Source organism: Accipiter gentilis, unplaced genomic scaffold, assembly GCF_929443795.1.
Source record: "Accipiter gentilis unplaced genomic scaffold, bAccGen1.1, whole genome shotgun sequence".
Taxonomy (NCBI): domain Eukaryota; kingdom Metazoa; phylum Chordata; class Aves; order Accipitriformes; family Accipitridae; genus Astur; species Astur gentilis.
This window is the reverse complement of record NW_026060824.1, coordinates 1,532,597-1,552,585: the sequence shown is the minus strand read 5'-3', so window position 1 is coordinate 1,552,585 and position 19,989 is coordinate 1,532,597. Positions and strand designations below refer to the sequence as shown.

The 19,989-nt window shown below is 50.1% G+C and overlaps 1 protein-coding gene across 1 annotated transcript; it reads right to left on the bottom strand.

The window, feature by feature from the left end:
- Positions 1–576: 576 nt before the first annotated feature.
- LOC126036838 (electroneutral sodium bicarbonate exchanger 1-like) lies at positions 577–11,325 on the bottom strand. The gene is made up of 4 exons (XM_049797054.1): positions 11,283–11,325; positions 10,877–10,990; positions 10,377–10,538; positions 577–788 (listed from the first exon to the last, which is right to left on the bottom strand). The coding sequence occupies exons 1-4, from the start codon at positions 11,310–11,312 to the stop codon at positions 741–743; spliced, it is 354 nt and encodes a 117-aa protein (XP_049653011.1). The 5' UTR covers positions 11,313–11,325; the 3' UTR covers positions 577–740.
- Between the last annotated feature and the right edge of the window lie 8,664 nt (positions 11,326–19,989).

Below are 19,989 nucleotides of genomic sequence, written 5' to 3'. Positions count from 1 at the left end.
AGAGAGAAGACTGATAATAACAAAAAGTTAAGTTCTTACAAGCGTTTTCTGGGATATGGAGTATTCACAACTTGTCTCTCTCTTGAACATGACTTATAACTTGAGTATTCCTCAATGTCACGGTTTAACCCCAGTTAGTAACTAAGCACCATGCAGCTGCTCACTCACTTCCCCCCAACCCAGTGGGGTGGGGGAGAGAATCGGGGAAAAAAAGTAAAACTCATGGGTTGAGATAAGAACAGTTTACTAGAAAAGAAAGGAATAACACAATAAAGATAATAACAGTAATAAAATGACAATAATAAAAGAATTGGAATATACAAACCAATTGATGCACAATGCAATTGCCCACCACCCGCTGACCGACACCCAGTTAGTTCCCGAGCAGTGATCTCCCTACCCTGGCCCAACTCCACCCAGTCTATATAATGGGCATGACATCACATGGTATGGAATACCCCTTTGACCAGTTTGGGTCAGCTGTCCTGGCTGTGTCGCCTCCCAACATCTTATGCCCCTCCAGCCTTCTTGCTCGCTGGGCATGAGAAGCTGAAAAAATCCCTTGACTTAGTATAAACACTACTTGGCAACAACTGAAAACATTAGTGTGTTATCAATATTCTTCTCATACTAAATCCAAAACATAACACTATACCAGCTACTAGAAAAAAAACCAACAAACCTCTATCCCAGCCGAAACCAGGACACTCGACATCAATTTGTAATTTTTCAGGCCAAGTCTATTCCTTGGCTTTGTCCAACCAGTCCATCTCGGCCATGAGAATTTCCTATAGAATTTTTTTCAGCAGAAAAAAATTTAAAATTAAACTTTATTTTAAAAATAGAAAGAAATCATCTCTTGCTCTTAATCACTAGTGTTTTTTGCATAGGTGATATATTTTGTAGAAAAATTTTCCTTTAACAGTGCTTTTATTATTAAGGATTTCAAGACCTGTGTGTATTTAATAAATAAGTAAATAAGGCCCACTTCCTAATACTGCCATTTATTTAAAAAAAAAAAAAAAAAAAAAAGAAAAAGAATACAACCTGTATTTCATTCAGAATTCCAGAATAGTTTGAGATTAAAGAAATATGCATACATTCTTTAGTTAGTTTTTAGTTAGTGTAAATAAGAGTGAGATTGTACTGTAATAATTTTATCTTATGTCTTAAGTCTCAGAGAAATATGTTTCATAAATATTTCAAAGTGTCAAACTAAACACTTTAGGTTAGGTTGCAATTTATTAGTCTTTATTGCAACTTAAGCAAAAAATGCTTTGCATTCCTTCAAAGCTTCCTTTTCACCTGAACAGCTTTAGTCTGTGGCTTTTTTTTTTTTTTTTAATTTTCCATTTTATGAAGTCCTTTCTTTAAGGCTGAAATGTTTTTTAACTTAAAAGAATTTATCTTAAAAATATTTGTTTAGAATTCTGTATTTGCTCTTTTACCAAATTGTCCTTTGACTTGAATAGTAATAATAAAAATTGGATACTTCCATATCTGCTTGCTAGGGGGTCCCAAATATTCCTTTCAAAATGAATATATAATGTTCTTCATTTTTATTTTGTAGTCTTGCTACACTCAAGGTCACTTCAACTTTTTCTTTTGTCCATTTTTATCGTACAGGTACATCATCAGAGTTTTTACTAGAATGGTGTCACGGTTTAACCTGGCAGGCAGCTAAACACCACACAGCCACCTGCCAATTCCCCCCCAACAGTGGGATGGGGAGGAGAACCGGAAAAAAAAGTAACACTCATGGTTTGAGATAAAGATGGTTTAACAGGTAAAGCAAAAGCCGTGAAAGCAAGCGAAGCGAAACAAGAAATTAATTCACCATTTCCCATCGGGAGGCAGGTGTTCAGCCATCTCCAGGAAAGCAGGGCGCCATCATGTGTTACCGTTACTTGGGAAGACAAATGCCATACCTCCAAACATCCCCTCCTTCCTTCTTCTTCCCCCAGCTTTATATTGCTAAGCATGACATCATATGGTGTGGAATATCCCTTTGATCAGCTGTCCCAGCTGTGCCCCCTCCAAACTTCTTGTGCCCCCAAGCCTACTTGCTGGTGGGCTGGGGTGAGAGGCTGAAAAGGCCCTGACTCTGTGTGAGCACTGCTCAGCAGTAAGAAAACCATTCCTGCAGTAAGAAAACCATTCCTGTATTAATACTGTTTTCAGCAAAAATCCACAACATAGCCCCATACTAGATACTATGAAGAAAATTAACTCTATCGCAGCCAAAACCAGGACATGGAAATAATAGAAGCGGTTACATATTTTTTTATAAATACAGGATAATCTAACTTTAAAATTTGTGCCTAACATTCATTCCACCCTAAGAGTTTTGAATCAAGGATGAATTAAAAGCTTACAGTCATGGCTGTCTTTGAGATGTTTATATAGCACTGGACTAATATTACATTAGTGTTATGAGATTTATGCCTTCAAAATGGCAAAATGGATAAATCTTGTCTTTAACCTTTTAGCACTGAATAACAACAGAACTCATAAATTTCCTGATACAAAATGGGCTATACACCAAAGTGGAGAAAAAAGAGTTTTGAGAGTCCACTACTATGTAGGACATCTGATTTTCCTCTCTCTCTCTTTCTTTTCTTGTTTCTTTCTTCTCAGATGGAGTGAAAAATTGCTGCTACTATGTAGATTGAGATTAAAGACCTATTTCCAGCAGTACTCAATTCTAGGTGTGTTCTCTGATGTTAGGTTGCAGGATTACCTCTTTCTTTGTAACTGTGTACACCTATAGAGTGGGCATAGGTGTGTTTTCACATAATTAGACGAGTCCTTCACCTCCTTTTACACTAATTCTATTTTAGAGATGGGCAAGAGGATCTCATAAAACCAGCAATGAGCACAGTACTCCATCCCTGGAGATGTTTATCTGGACTTGAGCTCTCCACACAGAGAAGCAGACATTACTATTGCAGACTTGCAGTTATCTTCCAGAAATTCATCTGATTAATCTGATTCACAGCAAGACAGTAGGACACAGGTGTCTGGTCACCCGTTTTCCAGAGTAAGCTTGGAAATTAACTTTTCCGATATACAGTTCTCCATGCAAGAACGTTAGTGTGTTAAAAGCATTTTTAAAGCATATTGGCAGACCAGGTTTTGAAAAAGCCTCATAATTTAAGAAATGCTGGAGATTAATTCTTAAAAAAAATGAATGCGCTAGCCAGTGCCTCACCACTTTAAACCAAATGCTTTGTCTAGTAGTTCTGGAGGCCCTGTTTCTGTGTCTTTTCTGTTACTGTTGTCAGTTTGTGTGCCTCCTAGTACGCAACTCAAAGACTGCTTGGGGATCAATGGAGAAGTAAGATCTTGGAGGCCAAGTCATCAGCAGGGAATCCAGCCCTTGTGGCCATGGTTTTCATTTCTCAACTCTGCAGAATCAGAGTCCTCTTCTGCGGTTGCATTTTTTTCTTTTTTCTTTTCCCTTGGCATACTGTACCATTTTATGTAGCATCTGTGTCTACCTTGGAAACATGCTGTATGAAACCTTCTTTCTAAGGGAATGCTCATTGTTCCATGAAATATGTTGTCTCTTAAGCCTTCCTTGATAATGATATGGTATTTTGAAAGTGATATAATAAAGTATTTTGCTTAGCAACATTCCTGTTGCTAATAAGCACTGAAAATTTTATCTTCTTGTAAAGGAGATAGTTCTGCTTAAATTCTTCCTCTTTCTTTTTATTTCAAACTTCAGAAACTTCCTCCTGTGAAAATTTGTGCAAGGATCCCAGAGTAAGATGGTTTCCTTCTTGCTCCTCTATCTCACTTTCTAGACTGCTTTGGTATTTTTAGGTACTGTATTTGATAAATATATAAGCTCCAACCCTAGACATTCCTGGAGGGAGCCAGGACTCAGATACTGAAGAATGTTTCTTCAGTAACTATAATTATGAATATAGATGTGATTAAATTTTTTCTTAACATTTCTCAGACACTATTAACACTTTACTGGCCTTGCTTCTTTTGTTACTATTAACATTTGAAAAGCTTTATTTGATTAAACTTTGGTATTAGGAAATCAAGAGGTCTTACCCTCCAAAGCATATTCATACACAACTTGCAACATTATTCTATAAGCCAGTGTTTTCAAATCACAAAGGTCAGGCTATTATTCACATTGGTTTTGAAAGGTTTTGTTAACGTTTAACCATAAAGCTTTCCAAATGGGAAATGTAACTAATGTGAAAAATATTCTGAATAAGTATTTTGAATTGATATTTGCATAGACATATTTGCACAATTAATATAAGGGTCTTATTTTTGAGAGAACAATATAAGGGTTATCCAGTTAATGTTTTTGGAAAATGTCAATTCTATGCATACTTCATTCATCTGCACATGACATTATCTCTGAAATTTACAAGAGTAAAAAATGAACCAGTATAGTAGGAGCTATAATTTCCCAGGATTTTAATGTAGACCGTTGTCCAGTCACATTGATACTTTTATGGACTATTTCTTCACTATGGAAACTTGTATCCTAACCGTCTTAAACATGAGACTAAATAATTATACTTATTAGTTCCTGTGATGGGTTGACCCTGGCTGGATGCCAGGTGCCCACCAAAGCTGCTCTATCACTCCCCCATCCTCAGCTGGACAGGGGAGAGAAAAATATAACAAAAAGCTTGAGGGTTGAGATAAGGACAGGAGAGATCATTCACTAATTACCGTCACGAGCAAAACAGACTCAGCTTGGGGAAAATTAACTCAATTTATTACAAATCAACCAGAGTAAGGTAATGAGAAATAAAACCAAATCTCAGAACACCTTCCCTCCATCCCTCCCTTCTTCCTGGGCACAACTTCACTCCTGGATTTCTTCACCAAGCCCCCCCAGCGTCACAAGGGGGACAGGGATGGGGTTTACGGTCATCACACGTTATTTTCTGCCGCCTCTAATCCTCAGGGGGAGGGCTCATCACATTCTTCCCCTGCTCCAGCATGGGGGCCCACCCATGGGAGAGAGTCCTCCATGAACTTCTCCAACATGGGCCCTTCCCATGGGCTGCAGTTCTTCACAAACTTCTCCAGCATGGGTCCCTTCCCACAGTGTGCAGTCCTTCAGGAGCACACTGCTCCAGCGCGGGTCCCCCACAGGGTCACAAGTCCTGCCAGTAAAACCTGCTCCGTGGGCTCCTCTCTCCACAGATCTGCAGGTCCTGCCAGGAACCTGCTCCAGCGCGGGGTTCCCACGGCGTCACAGCCTCCTTTGGGAACCCACCTGCTTCGGCGTGGGTCCTCCCCGGGCTGCAGGTGGAGATCTGCTCCACCGTGGACCTCCCTGGGCTGCAGGGGGACAGACTGCCTCACCAGGGTCTTCACCACGGGCTTCAGGGGAATCTCTGCTCCGCCGCCTGGGGCACCTCCTCCCCCTCCTTCTTCACTGACCTTGGTGTCTGCAGGGCTGTTTCTCTTACATGTTCTCACTCCTTGCTCCGGCGGCTGTTTCTCCGCGTCCCAACTTTTTTTCCTTCTTAAAAATGTTATCACAGAGGCGTTACCACTATCGCTGATTGGCTTGGCCTTGGCCAGCAGTGGGTCCTTCTTAGAGCCAGCTGGTATGGGCTCTTTCGAACACAGGGGAAGCTTCCAGCAGCTTCTTACAGAAGCCACGCCTGTAAACCCCCCCCCAGCTACCAAAACCTTGCCAGACAAAACCAATACAGTTCCTTAAATCTTCTTCCTTTTTCTTTTATGTGAATTTATGCTAATTTGTGTCCTGAAAGCCATTTCTCTATTACTTAAACTGAGTTCTCCTCTTCCAGCTAAGGAAGAAGGTTCAGCCATCCAGGCTTTTGTGGCTACCTGAATTTTGTAGTTGGCTGTAATTTTTGATTTTGTAATTTTTGTAATTTTTGGGGGGGCTAGGGAGGGGTCAGACCAGCTTGGATGGGACCTTTTCTCTTAACTTTTCAATTAAAAGCTGTTTCTCCAGAACCGCTCGGTGCCCATGTGGGAGGGGGAGGGAGCACAGGGGGCACCAAGAAACAGCCCCCAAGAGGTGCAAAAGCCCCACTGAGCCCCAAATCCGAGCCAGCAAGCCCCAAGGGGAACGGAGACACCCCCAGGGCCCAGTCACCACCAGCGGGGCAGGCAACGGTGGGGCGGGACGCGGACGACTCCCCTCTCCCCTTCCCCAGGGGGAGCAGCCCTTTGGTGGGGAAGCCAGGACAGACAGGTCCCTGCAGGACTCACGGACACGGCCCCATGCAGAAAGCAGCACAGAGCCCCTGCGACAACGACAGACCTTGGGGGCCGGGGGGGACACGGGCACACACGACAACAAGGGCTGCAAGGCCTTCGTCTTGAACACCACCAGCGTCCCCTCCAGCGGGGACAGGGCTCGGTGCACAGCCCTTCAAAGCCTCAAGACCATCACGGCCTTCCTCGGGTCCCACCACACTCAGCCCCGGAGAGCCCAGCTTTGCCTCACTGACACAGCAAAATAACCCCAAATCACCCCAAGAATGGCGAGGGAGGGAGCTGCAGGCCAGGCAGGGACCCTCCTCCCCTTCTCTGGCTGCACCTTGGGCAGCTGCAAGACCAGCAAGGGGGGAGAAAAAATCAGAAGGAAAATAAAAATAAAAATCACTGCACCGGCCAGAAAGTGCCTGGAAACTTCATCCCTCTTCATTGCCCATTTCCCATGCGAGCTCCACAACGTGGGAGCAACGCAGCCAACAGAACCTTCGAGAAGCAGAGTCACAGCCTGCTGCAGCTGGCCCTGCTCGAGCAGCCGAGGTGGGCTGGATGATCTCTAGAGGTCCCTTTCAGCATCCATTCTGTGCTGCTGTGACTGTCTCCATCATGGTTTAACCCCAGCCAGCAACTAAGCACCACCCAGCCACTCACTCACTGCCCCCCCCCCTCCCTCCCCCATCCAGTGGGATGGGGGAGAAAATCCAGAAAAAGAAGTAAAACTCGTGGGTTGAGGTAAGAATGGTTTAATAGAACAGAAAAGGAGAAACTACTAATGATAATTATAACACTAATAAAATGACAACAGCAATAATAAAAGGATCGGAATGTAAAAATGATGCGCAGTGCAACTGCTCACCACTCGCCGATCTGGTTGACTGTAACAGAGGAGCCTCCAGGCAGCTCCTGCTTGGTACCAGCGATTACGCCACCTGCGCGGCCCTGCCGTTACCTAAAGTGCAGCAAGAAGTCCGCGCGCGAACATCCTTTACGCATAGAGATGTTTTCTTCTAAGAAAAGTTGTATAACACCGTGAATGACCAAAAGGAGGAACTTCTCCACAGGCAGGACCTGTACAGTGTGCCAAGAGAAAATCCATCTGGGGTCTGCCCAATGCTGCATGAATGCAGGGTCCCCAGCATCTGAAGGGACCTAAGATTTACTTGCTACCTAGATGCCTCTTCTTCCTGGCTACGTCGCCTCCCAAGATCTTGCCCACCCCCAGCCTACTGGGGAGCGGGGGAATGTTAGAGAGACAGCCTTGATGCTGTGCCAGCACTGCTCAGCCATGGCCAAAACACTGCTGTGTTATCAACAGCTTTCTAGCTACCAGTACAGAGCACAGCACTACGAGGGCTGCTGTGGGGTAAAGGAACTCCAACTCAGCCAGATCCAATACAGAAGGAAAGCGGAGAAACAACAGAGGGAGCAGCCCAGGGACACAGAGCCCCAGGTCTCATCTGGCCGCTCCTGTGACCATATGGTGTATCCAAAATCAAATACCTGAAGTGCTCCCTTAGATGCAGTTTACAGCCAGGGGACAAGAAGGTGGCAGTTCTGCATTTTGCAGCTCCCAGGCTGATGGCAGAGCCAAAGCAAAAAAAACAAACCCAAAACCAAACCAACCAAGAGAGGTAAAACTGGAGCGCAGGGAGCAAATGCTTTTCTTTCACCTTAGGCCAACTGCTCGGACGCTCTCTATGCTGCCCTGCCGCAGAGGGCATCCCTCTCGTACCAGTAAGAGACATAAGAGTGAATTAAAGCCAGGACCCCAAAACAGACCAAAAACCCGGTCGTGATCAAGAAAGAAAGTGGAGAATGCATCAAATATAACAAAAAATTATTTTGGACATTCCCAGTTTACATTTGAAAAAAAGAGAAAAAAAAAGAGGAGGAATTGGGTATTAAATGAAGAGCACTGAATGATAAAGCCATAGCAGTCCCTCTACCACTACAAACCCACACCCCCACACGCACGTACGCACACAGACTTAACACCACCAAACTCCCCGTGACTGTGACGTTCACCTCAGCTTGCTGGTCTAGAGATACTGAATGCCTGAAGCACACCAAGGATAACTGAAAACATCTGCATGGCTTTAATGGGAATCCTCCAACTGAAACAAAAATGCCTTCACTTTGCAGTGAATTCCCCCGCTTTCACGTAACCAAACACTGACCTGCCCTAAACCCTGCAACAGAGAGCGCTGAACTTGCCTGGTCCTCCCAGCCCCATATAGCTCCTGTACCTCCACCAATCTCTTTTTTACACAAAAGAGTTTCATTGCTTGCTCTGCGAGAAGTTTTTCCCATGCCACTGCTTTTTTCCCTGCTGCTACAGAGACAAAATACCAGGGAGCCGACATGCTGCACGCTGTAAAAGAGTCCGTACCTGAACTCCTCTGAGCGACGATACACCCATGTAGAGAAAGACGCCATAAAGCACAGGCATTGGTATAAACTGGGGCAGGGGGGAAGCAAAAAAAAAGAAAGAATGCAATCGTTTCTTTTTCTGTATTGCATTTTCAGTATTACCACCCTCTTCCACAGGCAATGCCTAAAATTGCTTGAAGCTTTCCAGCTTCCATTCAGGCTTAGAGATGGGTCAGATTTTAACCATTTTTTTGCCATTTTGTGCGCACGAGTGAGCTAAGGCTCTGCTTTAGGCTGAACTTGGGAGTTACCTCTCCTCAGAATAATCCTATTTTCCAGAAAGGTTGGAGGAAAATAGGCGATTTCACCCGTGCTACCCTATGCCGCATTCTCTGGCGGTAGAAGAAACACTTCTGCCTATTCTTGGGGCAACAGGCAAAGGCCACAGGCCTCCTTTTAGCCTAGAGACGAGATTACTTTGTGGGAGGAACGTGCAAGGAAGCCCACGGGGATGACCTCAGTGTGTTTAGCTCCTGGGAACGGCTGCTCCGGGGCATTTGGGGAGCAACTTGCAGCCACTAAAGGGCTGCCTGTTTGAAAGACAGCAGATGTGCTGGTCTGAATATGCTCAACTGTAACCCATAAACATGGGCGGGCCTGAAAGACACCCAAAAATTCAAGCAGTTGCATTGCTTGCTCGCCTCGAGCACACCAAACGGGGGCCTGAAGGGCTGCAAAGCCTAACCGAGGCTGGTTCCCACCGTGGGTCAAGCCCCAAGGGTTGGGATCACCTCCTCCTCCTCCGCTCCACAACTAACTACTCAGGCCTGCAGAGAGGGGAGTGTTTTGCTGTAACCTCCAACAAGCTCGCGGTTGTTGGGTGGTTTGCATTTTCCTCTCACCTTTAACACAGAAGTGAAGAAGACGGAGCAGCCCATGAGCACAAAGATCAGCAAGCCAGTGACTCTCTGCTCTCGTATCCCCAGAAACTTGGGTTGTTCTCCTGGAGCTGAGCAGTCAGACTCTACTTTGAGGCTATTCACGTGGGTGATGGACAGGACGGTCGCAGCCACAAACCAGGGCAGCCCCATCACAGAGCACACCCCGAGCATCACGGCCACCACAAAAAGGTCCAGGTGGTACCCGCATCCTTTCTGCAGGCAGGAAAACAAGAAACAGAGCATCCCATAGCACAAGAGCAAGGATAACGTCGCAAGTCAGACTCAAACCCTGCTCGAGCACAAGTCAACTTCTTCAGAATTCAAAACAAGAAATGGAAACAAGTAACGGTGTATGCAGGCTTTGCACAAGCACCTGGCATGAAAATCTGGCAGGAGTTCAGAAACAATGGATATGCAGAGCTTGTGCGATAAATACTTCTCCAAAAAACAACAACCCACAACCCAAAACCACCAAACCATTTTTTCCACTCACAAAGAAAACTGTACCACTTGCAAGGAATGTGTGACTCTGAGTTATCCCTGGCAGCACATCAAAACAATTCATTCCCCACACCTGCTGCTGCTGCCATTTTAAAACGAAAACGCACTTCTCTATTGCTCCAAGATTAATTTGCTCCTCCAAAAGGTTGCTCATCTGAACTGCCCTGTCACTTGCTCCCTGCATCATCGTTAATCCAGGAGAGCATCCTGCCATGCAGCTTGACCTTGTCCCAAACCAATGCCTTCAGAAAGCATCGGGAATAAGAGCTTCTCCCCAGACCTGCAGCCCAGAAGGGGCTGGAGTCATCTCTCGCAGGCCCTTACCTTCAGCTTGTGCTCCTTCCTGTTCACAATAACGGCACTGATCTGCTGGTCCATGAATATCAAGATGGTGCAGAGCAGAGCTGGGACGAGCGCAGCCAACACCGTCCACCAAGGGTTGGGTCCTATGGGGTTGATGAACCACCCGCGGTCGTCTCTGGTAGGCTGCAACAAAGCCCACACATCAGCATCGTCTCCCAGCCCAGGCACTCCACTGGCTTTCATTTTCCCCTCCCTCCTTGTGTCAGAGCACCTCCCAGCCCTGGCTTCATGTCCCCCTCTCCCGGGGGCTTCAGCAGTGCCAGTCTCCTCTTTGCAAGCACCTCTAGATACTTCCCCTGTAGGTATCTAGTTTTGGGGCCATCTTCTCGTTTCCAGGAGGAAGCAAGGCACTTGGAGGTGGAAGAGGAGATGGTCACACCACCAGCATCTCCTCCAGACTCAGCCCTGCCCTGCCCCGGCATCACCTTGTGGCACCCCCATGTGCCAAAACACCCCATTACCTTGAACGCATGGGAGACCTGGAGCTTTGGCGATGGGATCCCAACCACAAAGTCAAGGAGCACCATGATGACGATGGTGAGGAAAACAGCAAAGTCGCTCACTGTGGACCGCACCTGGGGCGAGAAACCAGAGGTGAGAGGGGAATGGCAAACAGGGCCGTAAGGTGAGATGCAAGAGTTGCGGACATCCACAACATTAAGGCTGCTTAACCAAATCCCACCACCCCTCTGAGCACATGCAGCCTGATCCCTTGCTTAGATACTGCTGCTGTGTTTGTCCCTGTGAGATCTGGTGTCAGACAATAAAAAAAAGCTTAACTAGGCCGACAAGGGTTGGTTTAAGTCAAAACCTAAAAATAATATTAAAAATAAGAAAAGAGATGTCTGCCACTACAGCTACCCTCACAGTTACAATGGCAACAAGGCACTGAGGCATCCTTTAGTCCTCAAAAGGAAGTTCCTCACTTGAATCTACTTTCTGCTCGAGCACATAATGCGCAGAAGGTAGGGGAAAAAAAATAACAAAAAAAAATAACATTACAGTTTGCAGGAGTCATGGAAGAGCAGGTTCCAGATATTTTGCTTTTCCTCCTCCCCTTCTTCCCCCTGCTCCCTCCCATCACCTTAGAGCACGCTGCCCTAACAGATTCACAGAAACTGAAGTGAACGAATATCTTAACCCTGAATTAACATAGAAGCAATACTATGGAGAGTGGAGGTGTGCTTTTAAATTTAACAAGTTCTACATTTAAGAAGCCTCCTCCTTGCCAGCACAACACATGCAGTATTGACCTGTTTCAAAAATAAACATATTCCCCTTTTTCGGAATATTGACCCAATTCAGTTACAAAGGAACTGTAATTCAGCCCCAACAAACGCCTGCTTTATAAACGGGAAACTTTTTCTAGGAATACCTTTCAGTATTTTCAAAATTGAAAAAGAAAGAGAAATTAACCAATAATTTTCTGTATCAGTTACAATCAGCACATTTTCTTCAATAATATTTGCAATGCTACTACTGTACTCTGAAGATTTGTTTCAACTTAACTAACAGGAGCATTTTTAAACAGGCAGTATATTGGTCTCATTTCCTCGGGAACGGCAGGGGCTTTCTTCTGTCTCAGGAAGAAGATGACAACAACAGAACTCATCAGCTGTCACCAAGCTTGGCCACAAAGTAATGGCGTCATTAAAAGAACGTCCCCTGGCTTCCACAGCTTCCCAACTATTAACTACATCTTTTGTAAGCCAGCTTCTCAAAAGTTGTTCACTGCCAGGTATCGGCCAACAATAAAATGCACAGGGAGAGAAAGTCTCAAAGGAAAGCTGAACCCATTCAGAAGTAAACAAATGTCGCACAAGTGTCACTTGGAAATAAGGAAATAGGGTGGAGTGTAAGGAATTACGGCATGCAAGTGTTCTCTGGCATATAGTCTGGCAGGCAGCCATTCTCATATCCTCCACATTCAGGGGCCCCAGCCAGAACTCGGTCAGAGATGAGAACTCTCCTTCCTCTTCAGAAAGGCCCTCTCCTTGCTTAATATGGAACACGTTAATGAAAGGAGTTACACAGCACGCCACAGCAGAAGGACAGATATCACCCACCCAAGACTCACGCTGTGGTCATGAAGTCTTCATGAATCACCAGGGACACAAAAGTACGATTGAGGAAGGGATGCTGAAGCGGCAATGAGGAGAAGAGGGTGGAAAGAATGGAAGAAAGCAAGGGGCGATGACAGGCTGCCAAACTCAAACAAATGCAGTGCTCTCTCTACCATCAGGAGATCAAACACCTGCAGGCTGCTCAGAAACGTACGCACACTACTGGCAGCGCTGTCCAAAGGGATTACGCTGAGGGAAAGAGCTTGGTCACAGACAAGAGCAACATTTCAAGCATCTTCTGAACACCACACGACACCACAAGACAGACAACACACCTTCCTCTCCAAAATCAACACAGAGAACAAAACAAGGAGGAAGGTTAATCCTCCTAGATCTGACGCTATTCCAGCAGAATGCTAATAAGCAAAGCTAAAGAAACAACTGCGTTTCAATTCATCCCAAAATAAAGTCATGCAGCAGAATTTCAAAGACTCGGCCTACTTCTCCAAAGGAAAAAGGAGACTAGTGTGGCAGCTTCAGATCTGGAGACAGCCTAATTGGGGTGGTGTTCATAGCACAGTCTCTTCAATTCTGCAGCAGCTAACAACAGTCACTTCCAGAGTAAAGCCAGGCCCTGGCAATGCCTGTGCACATCTCATTGCCAAAGCAAATTCACTCACACTCATAAAACCACTCTCTAGGCAGAGGCTTGAGTCATTGCCTATGGCATTTTAGCCCTGCTGCAACCTCACTGGCATGAAAACAGCCCTTTCGGGATGCCACGACACTGTTCTGTTCCTCTGATGCAGGGATACTTCCTGGCTCAAAAGGATCTCAGTCCTAGTTTCTGCACGGGTGCCACCACCTGAAAAGAGAATTAACCTCAACAGTTCAGAACATTTTCCAAAAGCCTCTGAGGGCATCAACCTTGAACTGCTGTCTGATGATGATCACAGCCTTGCAACAACGTACACAGGGAGCCAGATTATGCTGAGCTGCTGCTTTTCTATTAATACTTATGAATACTATCATTATTCATTTTTTATCAGAGGCTGAGACACCAACAACAACTCATAAAGTTTCAGACCAAGTTTGAGCCCTACAGAACACTCCTTCACCAGGACCCAATCTAGAGGCACCTGCTTAAAAATACAACCCTTACACCTAAGCAGCTCCAGCTCCTTTATCAGAGCAGCTCAAACTTCTGGAATTATTACAGATCGCAGCCTCCAGCAATTCCCAGTCCCCTCTCAAACTAAAAGCTCCAGAGCTCCTCGACTGAGCTGGTCAAGGTTTTGCCCACTCACAAAAGCACTTGCCCATCATCTCTGTCTGCCTGACTAGCAGACACAAGCAGATTCCTCCAGGGCAACACCCTCAGGGAAAGTCTCTTTTTCACTTCTAAAGGACCATCCTCCTCACTTGATTTACATCCTCCCCAGCTGACCAGGCTGCTCAGCACCCTGTGCTTTAGTTACTTTGCTGGCTGCTAACTCAAACTTCCCATTGCAGCCTTACCACACAACTGCTACCTCCCACAACCCTCCTATTCATTGTCCCCTGCACACCCAAAGGCCGCTTTCCTTTCTCTGCCTTGCATGCCAGCAGTACCACAGACTAAAACACTCTCCCTTCACTCTCCTTTCTCAGGCTTGCCACTACAGTGCCTTCTAGAAACTGAGAGCAGCAGTTATCCTAAAAGTCCTGCTCAGCCCCTCTGCCTGCAGCAGAGGCACGCTCTTCTTTCCAAACAGGACAGGTTTGTCACAAACACGTCGCAAAGAGGAGTGGCAGCGCAAGGGGAACCTTGTGAAAGAAAATATCCCAAGAGCACAACAAACAACTGCTGCCACTGAGAGTTTCCAAAGACTCCTTCCACATCCACACTTGAGCGCCAGATTGCCAGGCCAGCAAAAGGCACATTGCTACCAGCAGACAGCCCAAGAAAGAAGGACATACTTTGTGTACAGAGCTCCACGGCTGTGCTGGTTTTGACTGGCAGAGAGTTAATTTTCCCCACAGTAGCTTGCATGGGGCTACATTTTGGATTTGTGCTGAAAGCAGTGCTTACCCAGCATCAAGGCCTTTTCTGCTCCTCACCCCACCCCACCAGGGAGTCGGCTGCAGGTGCACAAGAAGCTGGGGGGGGGGGAGGGGGGGGGGCACAAAACTGGGACAGGTGACCCCAACTGACCCAAGGGATATTCCAGACCACAGGATGTCACGCTCAGCAATATAACTGGGGGAAGAAGAAGGAAGGGGGGACATGCCCAAGTAACTGTTAGGCGTGATGGAACCCTGCTTTCCTGCAAACTAAACACCTGCCAGACAATGGGAAGCAGTGACTGAATTCCTGACTTTGCTGGTGTGCACAGCTTTTACTTATTAAACCGTATTTATCCCAACCCGCGAGTTGATTCACCCTTCCGATCCTCTCCCTCCTCCCACTGCGGGGCAGCGAGCGAGCGGCCGTGTGGGGCTTAGCTGCCGGCTGGGGTTAAACCACTACAGAGGCTCGAGAGCTTCTCAGCTGAACACTTTAAATAAAATTTCAAAACACCATCAGTAAAACCAGCCTCTTTTCCCACTGAAGCACGAAATCCATGCACGGCACTGGAACAGGAGCGCTTTTTACAGCTCCCGTTACTCCCATTACACCCCCGTGCAAGCGCAGTAGCCCCTCGGAAGCGACCGCTTTCACGGTCAGTGAAAGAGGGCAGGAAAAGAGCAGCACCCCCCGTCCCATCCGAATTGAGGGTCTCCTAGGAACCTCCTGGTTTCAGGCAACCGACAGGTACCTGCTGTCGAGGACGTCCTCCGTTCTCCCAGCCGAGGGAAGGAAGCAGGAGAGCCAACGGGACGCGACTGCTCTGGAAACGCCACTGCCGACCTCCCTGAAGCTCCCTCCAGGGCCTCTTGCCCCGGGGGCTGCCAAGAACGCCCGGGCAGGACTGTGTCGCAGCCCGCCACCCACGCCAGGCTGGGAGGGAGGGAGGGAGGGAGACCCCCGGCGGCTGCGGGTCCCTTCCCTGCGGGGACAGCCGGCAGAAACTCCTTTCTCTCCACACACAGCCGCACGTCTCCGCGGTGCCCGCCGGCCTCCGCCGGACAGCCACCAGCGGCAGGCAGTCCCCTGCTGCCCCCGCAGCCCCGGGGGCGGCAGGGAGGGGCCGGGGCTGGCCGGGCCTGCGGGGGGAAGGCCGGGACCCGGCGCCCCGGCCTGCCGCGAGGGGAGATGCCGCCACCGCCGCCGCCGCCGCCTCAGCCCCGCTGCCGGCCTGCGAGGCCCCCGGGCAGCCCCGGCGCTGGCGACCGCCGGGCAGCCCACCGCTCCACGGACGGGGAGGAGCCCCCGCCACGGCCACCGGCCCCGCCGCGCCCGCCGCCCGCCCTTGCATCAGGCGGGGCCGGGCCGGGGCTGCGGCCGGAGCGGAGCCGAGGGCAGCCGAGCGCAAACGAGAGGAGCCGAGCGGAGCCGAGGGGAGCCGAGCGCAGCCGAGAGGAGCCGAACCGAGCCGAGCCCAGCCGAGAGGAGCCGAGCCCAGACGAAGAGATGAGCCGAACCGAGCCGAGCGCAGCCGAGAGGAGCCGAACCGAGCCGAGGGGAGACGAAGGGAGCCGAGTGGACCCGAAGGGAGCCGAGCCCGGCTCGGGCGCCCCCCTCTCTGCTCCAGCTCCCCACGCTGCTCGGCACTGGCTGCTGCTGCTGCTGCGCTGCAGAGGCAGCTGCATTTTGGGGCTTGGAGCGCTTGGGGTTCCAGCGTGAGCCCGAAGCATCAGAGGAGTTGGCCTGTACCTCGTGGCAGGTCTTGCAGCTGCTTTCAGGGGGGTCTGGGCTCTGCCCAGGCCTCTCGAGTCAACGTTGACTCTGGTGCCTAATGACAGTCTGCTGGCAGTGGCCCTGGGAGCTCAGCCCTTTCTCTCCCCAGTTGCGATGATGTCAGCAAAAAAGGACTGTGGTGGTTTCAGCCCAGCCGGCGACCAAGCACCACGAGGCTGCTCGCTCGCTCGCTCCCCCGTGGCTTTGTCCCCGCGGCAGCTGCAGCTGCAGCAGGATCGCGCCGCTTTCCATCCCCAGCGTGCGGGGCAGGGCTGCCCAAACGGAGCCCGAGGGGTCGCGGGCCGAGACCAGCGGAGAGCCGCCAGGGAAACCGCCGCCTCCGTCCATCGCACGGACGGGAGCCGCAGCAGCCGGAGAACGCTCCCGAGTCGTGCCGCTCCCAGGGCAAGCCCAGGCACCGCTTCACGCGTGGGACGTGCCGTGCCGTCCCGAGAGCGGGGCTAGCGGTCAGGATGCTGACCAAGCAGGAGCTCTCCTTCGGCGGGTCCCGGGACATCCCCGCTGAGCTCAGCCGAACCCTCCTCGCTGGGCAGCAGCTGGCAGGACAAAGAAACCCGGGTGGGCGCAGGACAGAGACACGGCGAGAGCGACCTGCCCTTCCCGGGAAAGAGGAGTCAGCCACGGCTCTCCCGGGACTGATGCCCCACGCCCACCCGTGCCTTTGCACCAAACAGGCTGGAAAAGGTCCCTGGCTGCCGACCCCAAACGCGCTCCCCCGCAGGAGCTCCCCGGACCCTGCTCGGGGCACCAGGGCTGGGCTCAGGAAGGAGTTTTTTCCCCCGGGCAGATTGGCACAGCTCCCGGGGGGAGTTTCCCCTTCCTCTGCAGCACTGAGCACAGCCCCTTGCCGGGGTCCTCGGGGCCATTTCTGGCCAGCGAGTCCCTGCTGTTGCAGGAGCAGGAGTCCAGCTGTGCCCTCCAGCCCTCTGCCTCTCTTGGCAGGGGAACCTCACGCACCTCCACGTCTCCAGGTCACCTGCAAAACAAGGAGCCTCAAGGAAGCCGACTTTGCCCTGGTGCTTTTAAGCTGGCACACTGCCGTGGGGAGAAGAGAAAGCCGGGGAGTGGGGGGGTGTCTTATCTATCTATCTATACCAATCTATCTAAACCTGCTGGGAGGGAATGAAGATGAGGGAGCCAGGCTCTTCTCAAGAGTGCCCACTGAGAGCACCAGCGGCAACAGGCACAAATTAAAACACATGATATGCTCCAGCTACACTTGAGAAAACAACTTTTTCCTGTCGATGTGGTCAAACACTGGCACAGGTTGCCCAGGGAGTTTGCGGAGTCTCCGTCCATGGCGATGTTCAAAACCCAAGGGCACATTGTCCCGGGCAACCTGCTCTAGGTGAGCCTGCTTGAGCAGGCGGGTTGGACCAGAGGAACTCTACAGGTCCCTTCCAACCTCCACCCTCCTGTGTGAGTCCGTGCTTTGGTTTCACTCCTAAAGCACCTGAACTCAGCCCTGATGCCTGCAGGAAAGGATGCTGGGACAAGGCAAGATCCCAGACTCCTCCCCGAGGACTCGTCACAAAACCCCATCTACCTACTCCAGAATATCGTATGGCAGACACACTCAGAAGAGAGAAAAGATCCTTTTATTGCAAACATCAACTGCAGTGAGGGGCGGGCCTGGGAGTCACAGGGCTTCAGCCAGTAACAGGGAAACGGCACCTACAAGGACAGAGTCAGAGAGCACTGATAAACCCACAAAGGCAGGAATAGGCATGACTCGCTTCCCCTTTCTTTGGGGAACACCGTTGACGAGGAATTGTTCATAGCCCAGAAGAGAGAGCTATGGCTGGCATTAACCAGGGGACGGCTCTGGCGCCTTATCCCCACGGGAAATGCCCTTAGAGACCTGCATGCGTGCACAGATGCACAGGGCCCCTGTGCCACGCAGCAGGGCTCGATGGGGAGCCCCTGGGGAGCGGCCATGGAGTTATTTCCAAGCCCCGCGCAGCACCGTCCCTTGCCAGCGGGTCGGACTGACTTGCAGCAGCGGTGAGAGTTGGGAAAGATGGGCAGCAGAGCCTGGTACACACCTGGGCTTCCTGAACTGCTGGACCTTCCTGCTTCTTTTAAGTCCCCATCTCTTTCTCTCTTCCTTCTTTTCTTTTCTCGCTGGCATTCCTCCTCCTCTGCCCAGGCCTGTTTTCTCTTTCTTTTCTTTCCGTTTTCCTTTTCCTGGGGGGAGCCTGCAAACCTTTTCATCCCACAGTATGATCAGGTAGGTAAAGCCAGGATCAACTAGAATCAGTTCTTGATTTACCCAAAGCTGACTCATTTTACCTTCTTTCCTCTGAAACGCTCTTTAGTCCTTCTGTGCATCCCAGGGAGTCTACTGTGGTCCCTGGGGTGGCTGGAGCCAAAGCAACGGGTGCCTACAACAGAAATGTCAGAGTCAGCAGGTGGCAAGGGACACCCTGGAGTAGCAGGCGACTCTTTGGCAAAATGCTGCCTTAGCCCTACAGAGAAGATCCCTTTGGCTGGTTTGCATTAGCCCTTTCTTCCAAAGGCCTCACTTTGGAACACAGGATTCACACGGGTGTGTGACACTCGGTTTGTTTCTGGCAGCTCAACAAACACAGGGATACCGTGTCTCGGGTAGGAGGGTAGCTCCTGATGGAGCTGCCATACCTCTGCCGTTTCGGACTCCACCACCGCGTCTCCCCCAGCTTCTTTGAGGACGTCCAGCACAGAGGCAGGTGGTGTGTGCAGCACGGCCTCTGCCTGGTGGTCCTTGACTGCTCTGCCTGCAGGGCCACTTTGCTCTTCCAAATGCAGGTCTAGAAAGGAAAAGCACGTGCAGCAAATTGACTCCTTGGAAGTAAAGCACACCTAAAGCAAAACCCACCCAAAGCCCTACACCAGCTGTCTTCTCGACATTGAGGTTTCTGTTACCCCAAGCCCCAGCCTGTGACAGCCCTCAGTTCCTCCTCGTACCTGTGGCTCTGTCCATGGGTGCTGGCGACTCCCCGGCTGATGGACAGGAGGGGCCAGCCATCTCCTCCACAAAGATGTCACCGCAGTTTTCAATGAGAAACGCCACCAGCACGTTCACCTGCACACATCAAACCCTCAGTCTCAACCCAGGTGCCTGAAAATGTGTCACGCAGCCTTTCCCCCTCCCGACCCTTGCCTCTGCGCAGGAGGCTGTGGTTGTGGGGCTGCTCTTGCAGGCAGCCACCCCACCAGCATTTGCTCAAGAGAGGAGGCAGCCAGGGCCCTCTGAGCAGCCAAGCTCGGATGGGCCGGCAAGGCTGCAGCCGGCTGCTCGGTACAGCGCACCTTCTCAGTCACCGCCAGCATGGCCTCGAGGGGGAGCAGGTCCTCGTGAGGTGGGCTCAGCAGATTTGGCCCAAGGCAGATGGCCAGGTTGCTGGCGGTCATTCTGCTGCTGGAGGCGTTGTGGCCGATGTGCTGGAGGAGGGCCAGCAGCCGCTTGAGGAGGAGGAGATTGGCTCCAGGCAACTTCTCGGCCACCCTGAGGGAGCAGGAGGAACTCAACGTTAATAGAGAAGATGCTGCCCACAGCCATCCCTGAAGCTTGCCCAACGCAGGTGGGTTGCGCAGCTTTCCGGGTGCTCTCAGCCAGCGGTCAGTGCTCCTGCACTTCAGGAAGGAAGCACAGCGTTGCTGCCCAGCTCCTCATTTCACCCAAGCCCAG

Coding starts and splice junctions, on each gene's coding strand:
- LOC126036838 (XM_049797054.1), bottom strand. CDS start 11,312: ATGCCTCAGTGCCTTGTTGCCATTGTAACT. Junction 10,991..11,282: donor GCCTTGTTGCCATTGTAACT/GTGAGGGTAGCT, acceptor TTCTCGCCCCAG/GTGCGGTCCACAGTGAGCGA. Junction 10,539..10,876: donor AGGTCTCCCATGCGTTCAAG/GTAATGGGGTGT, acceptor GCTTTGTTGCAG/CCTACCAGAGACGACCGCGG.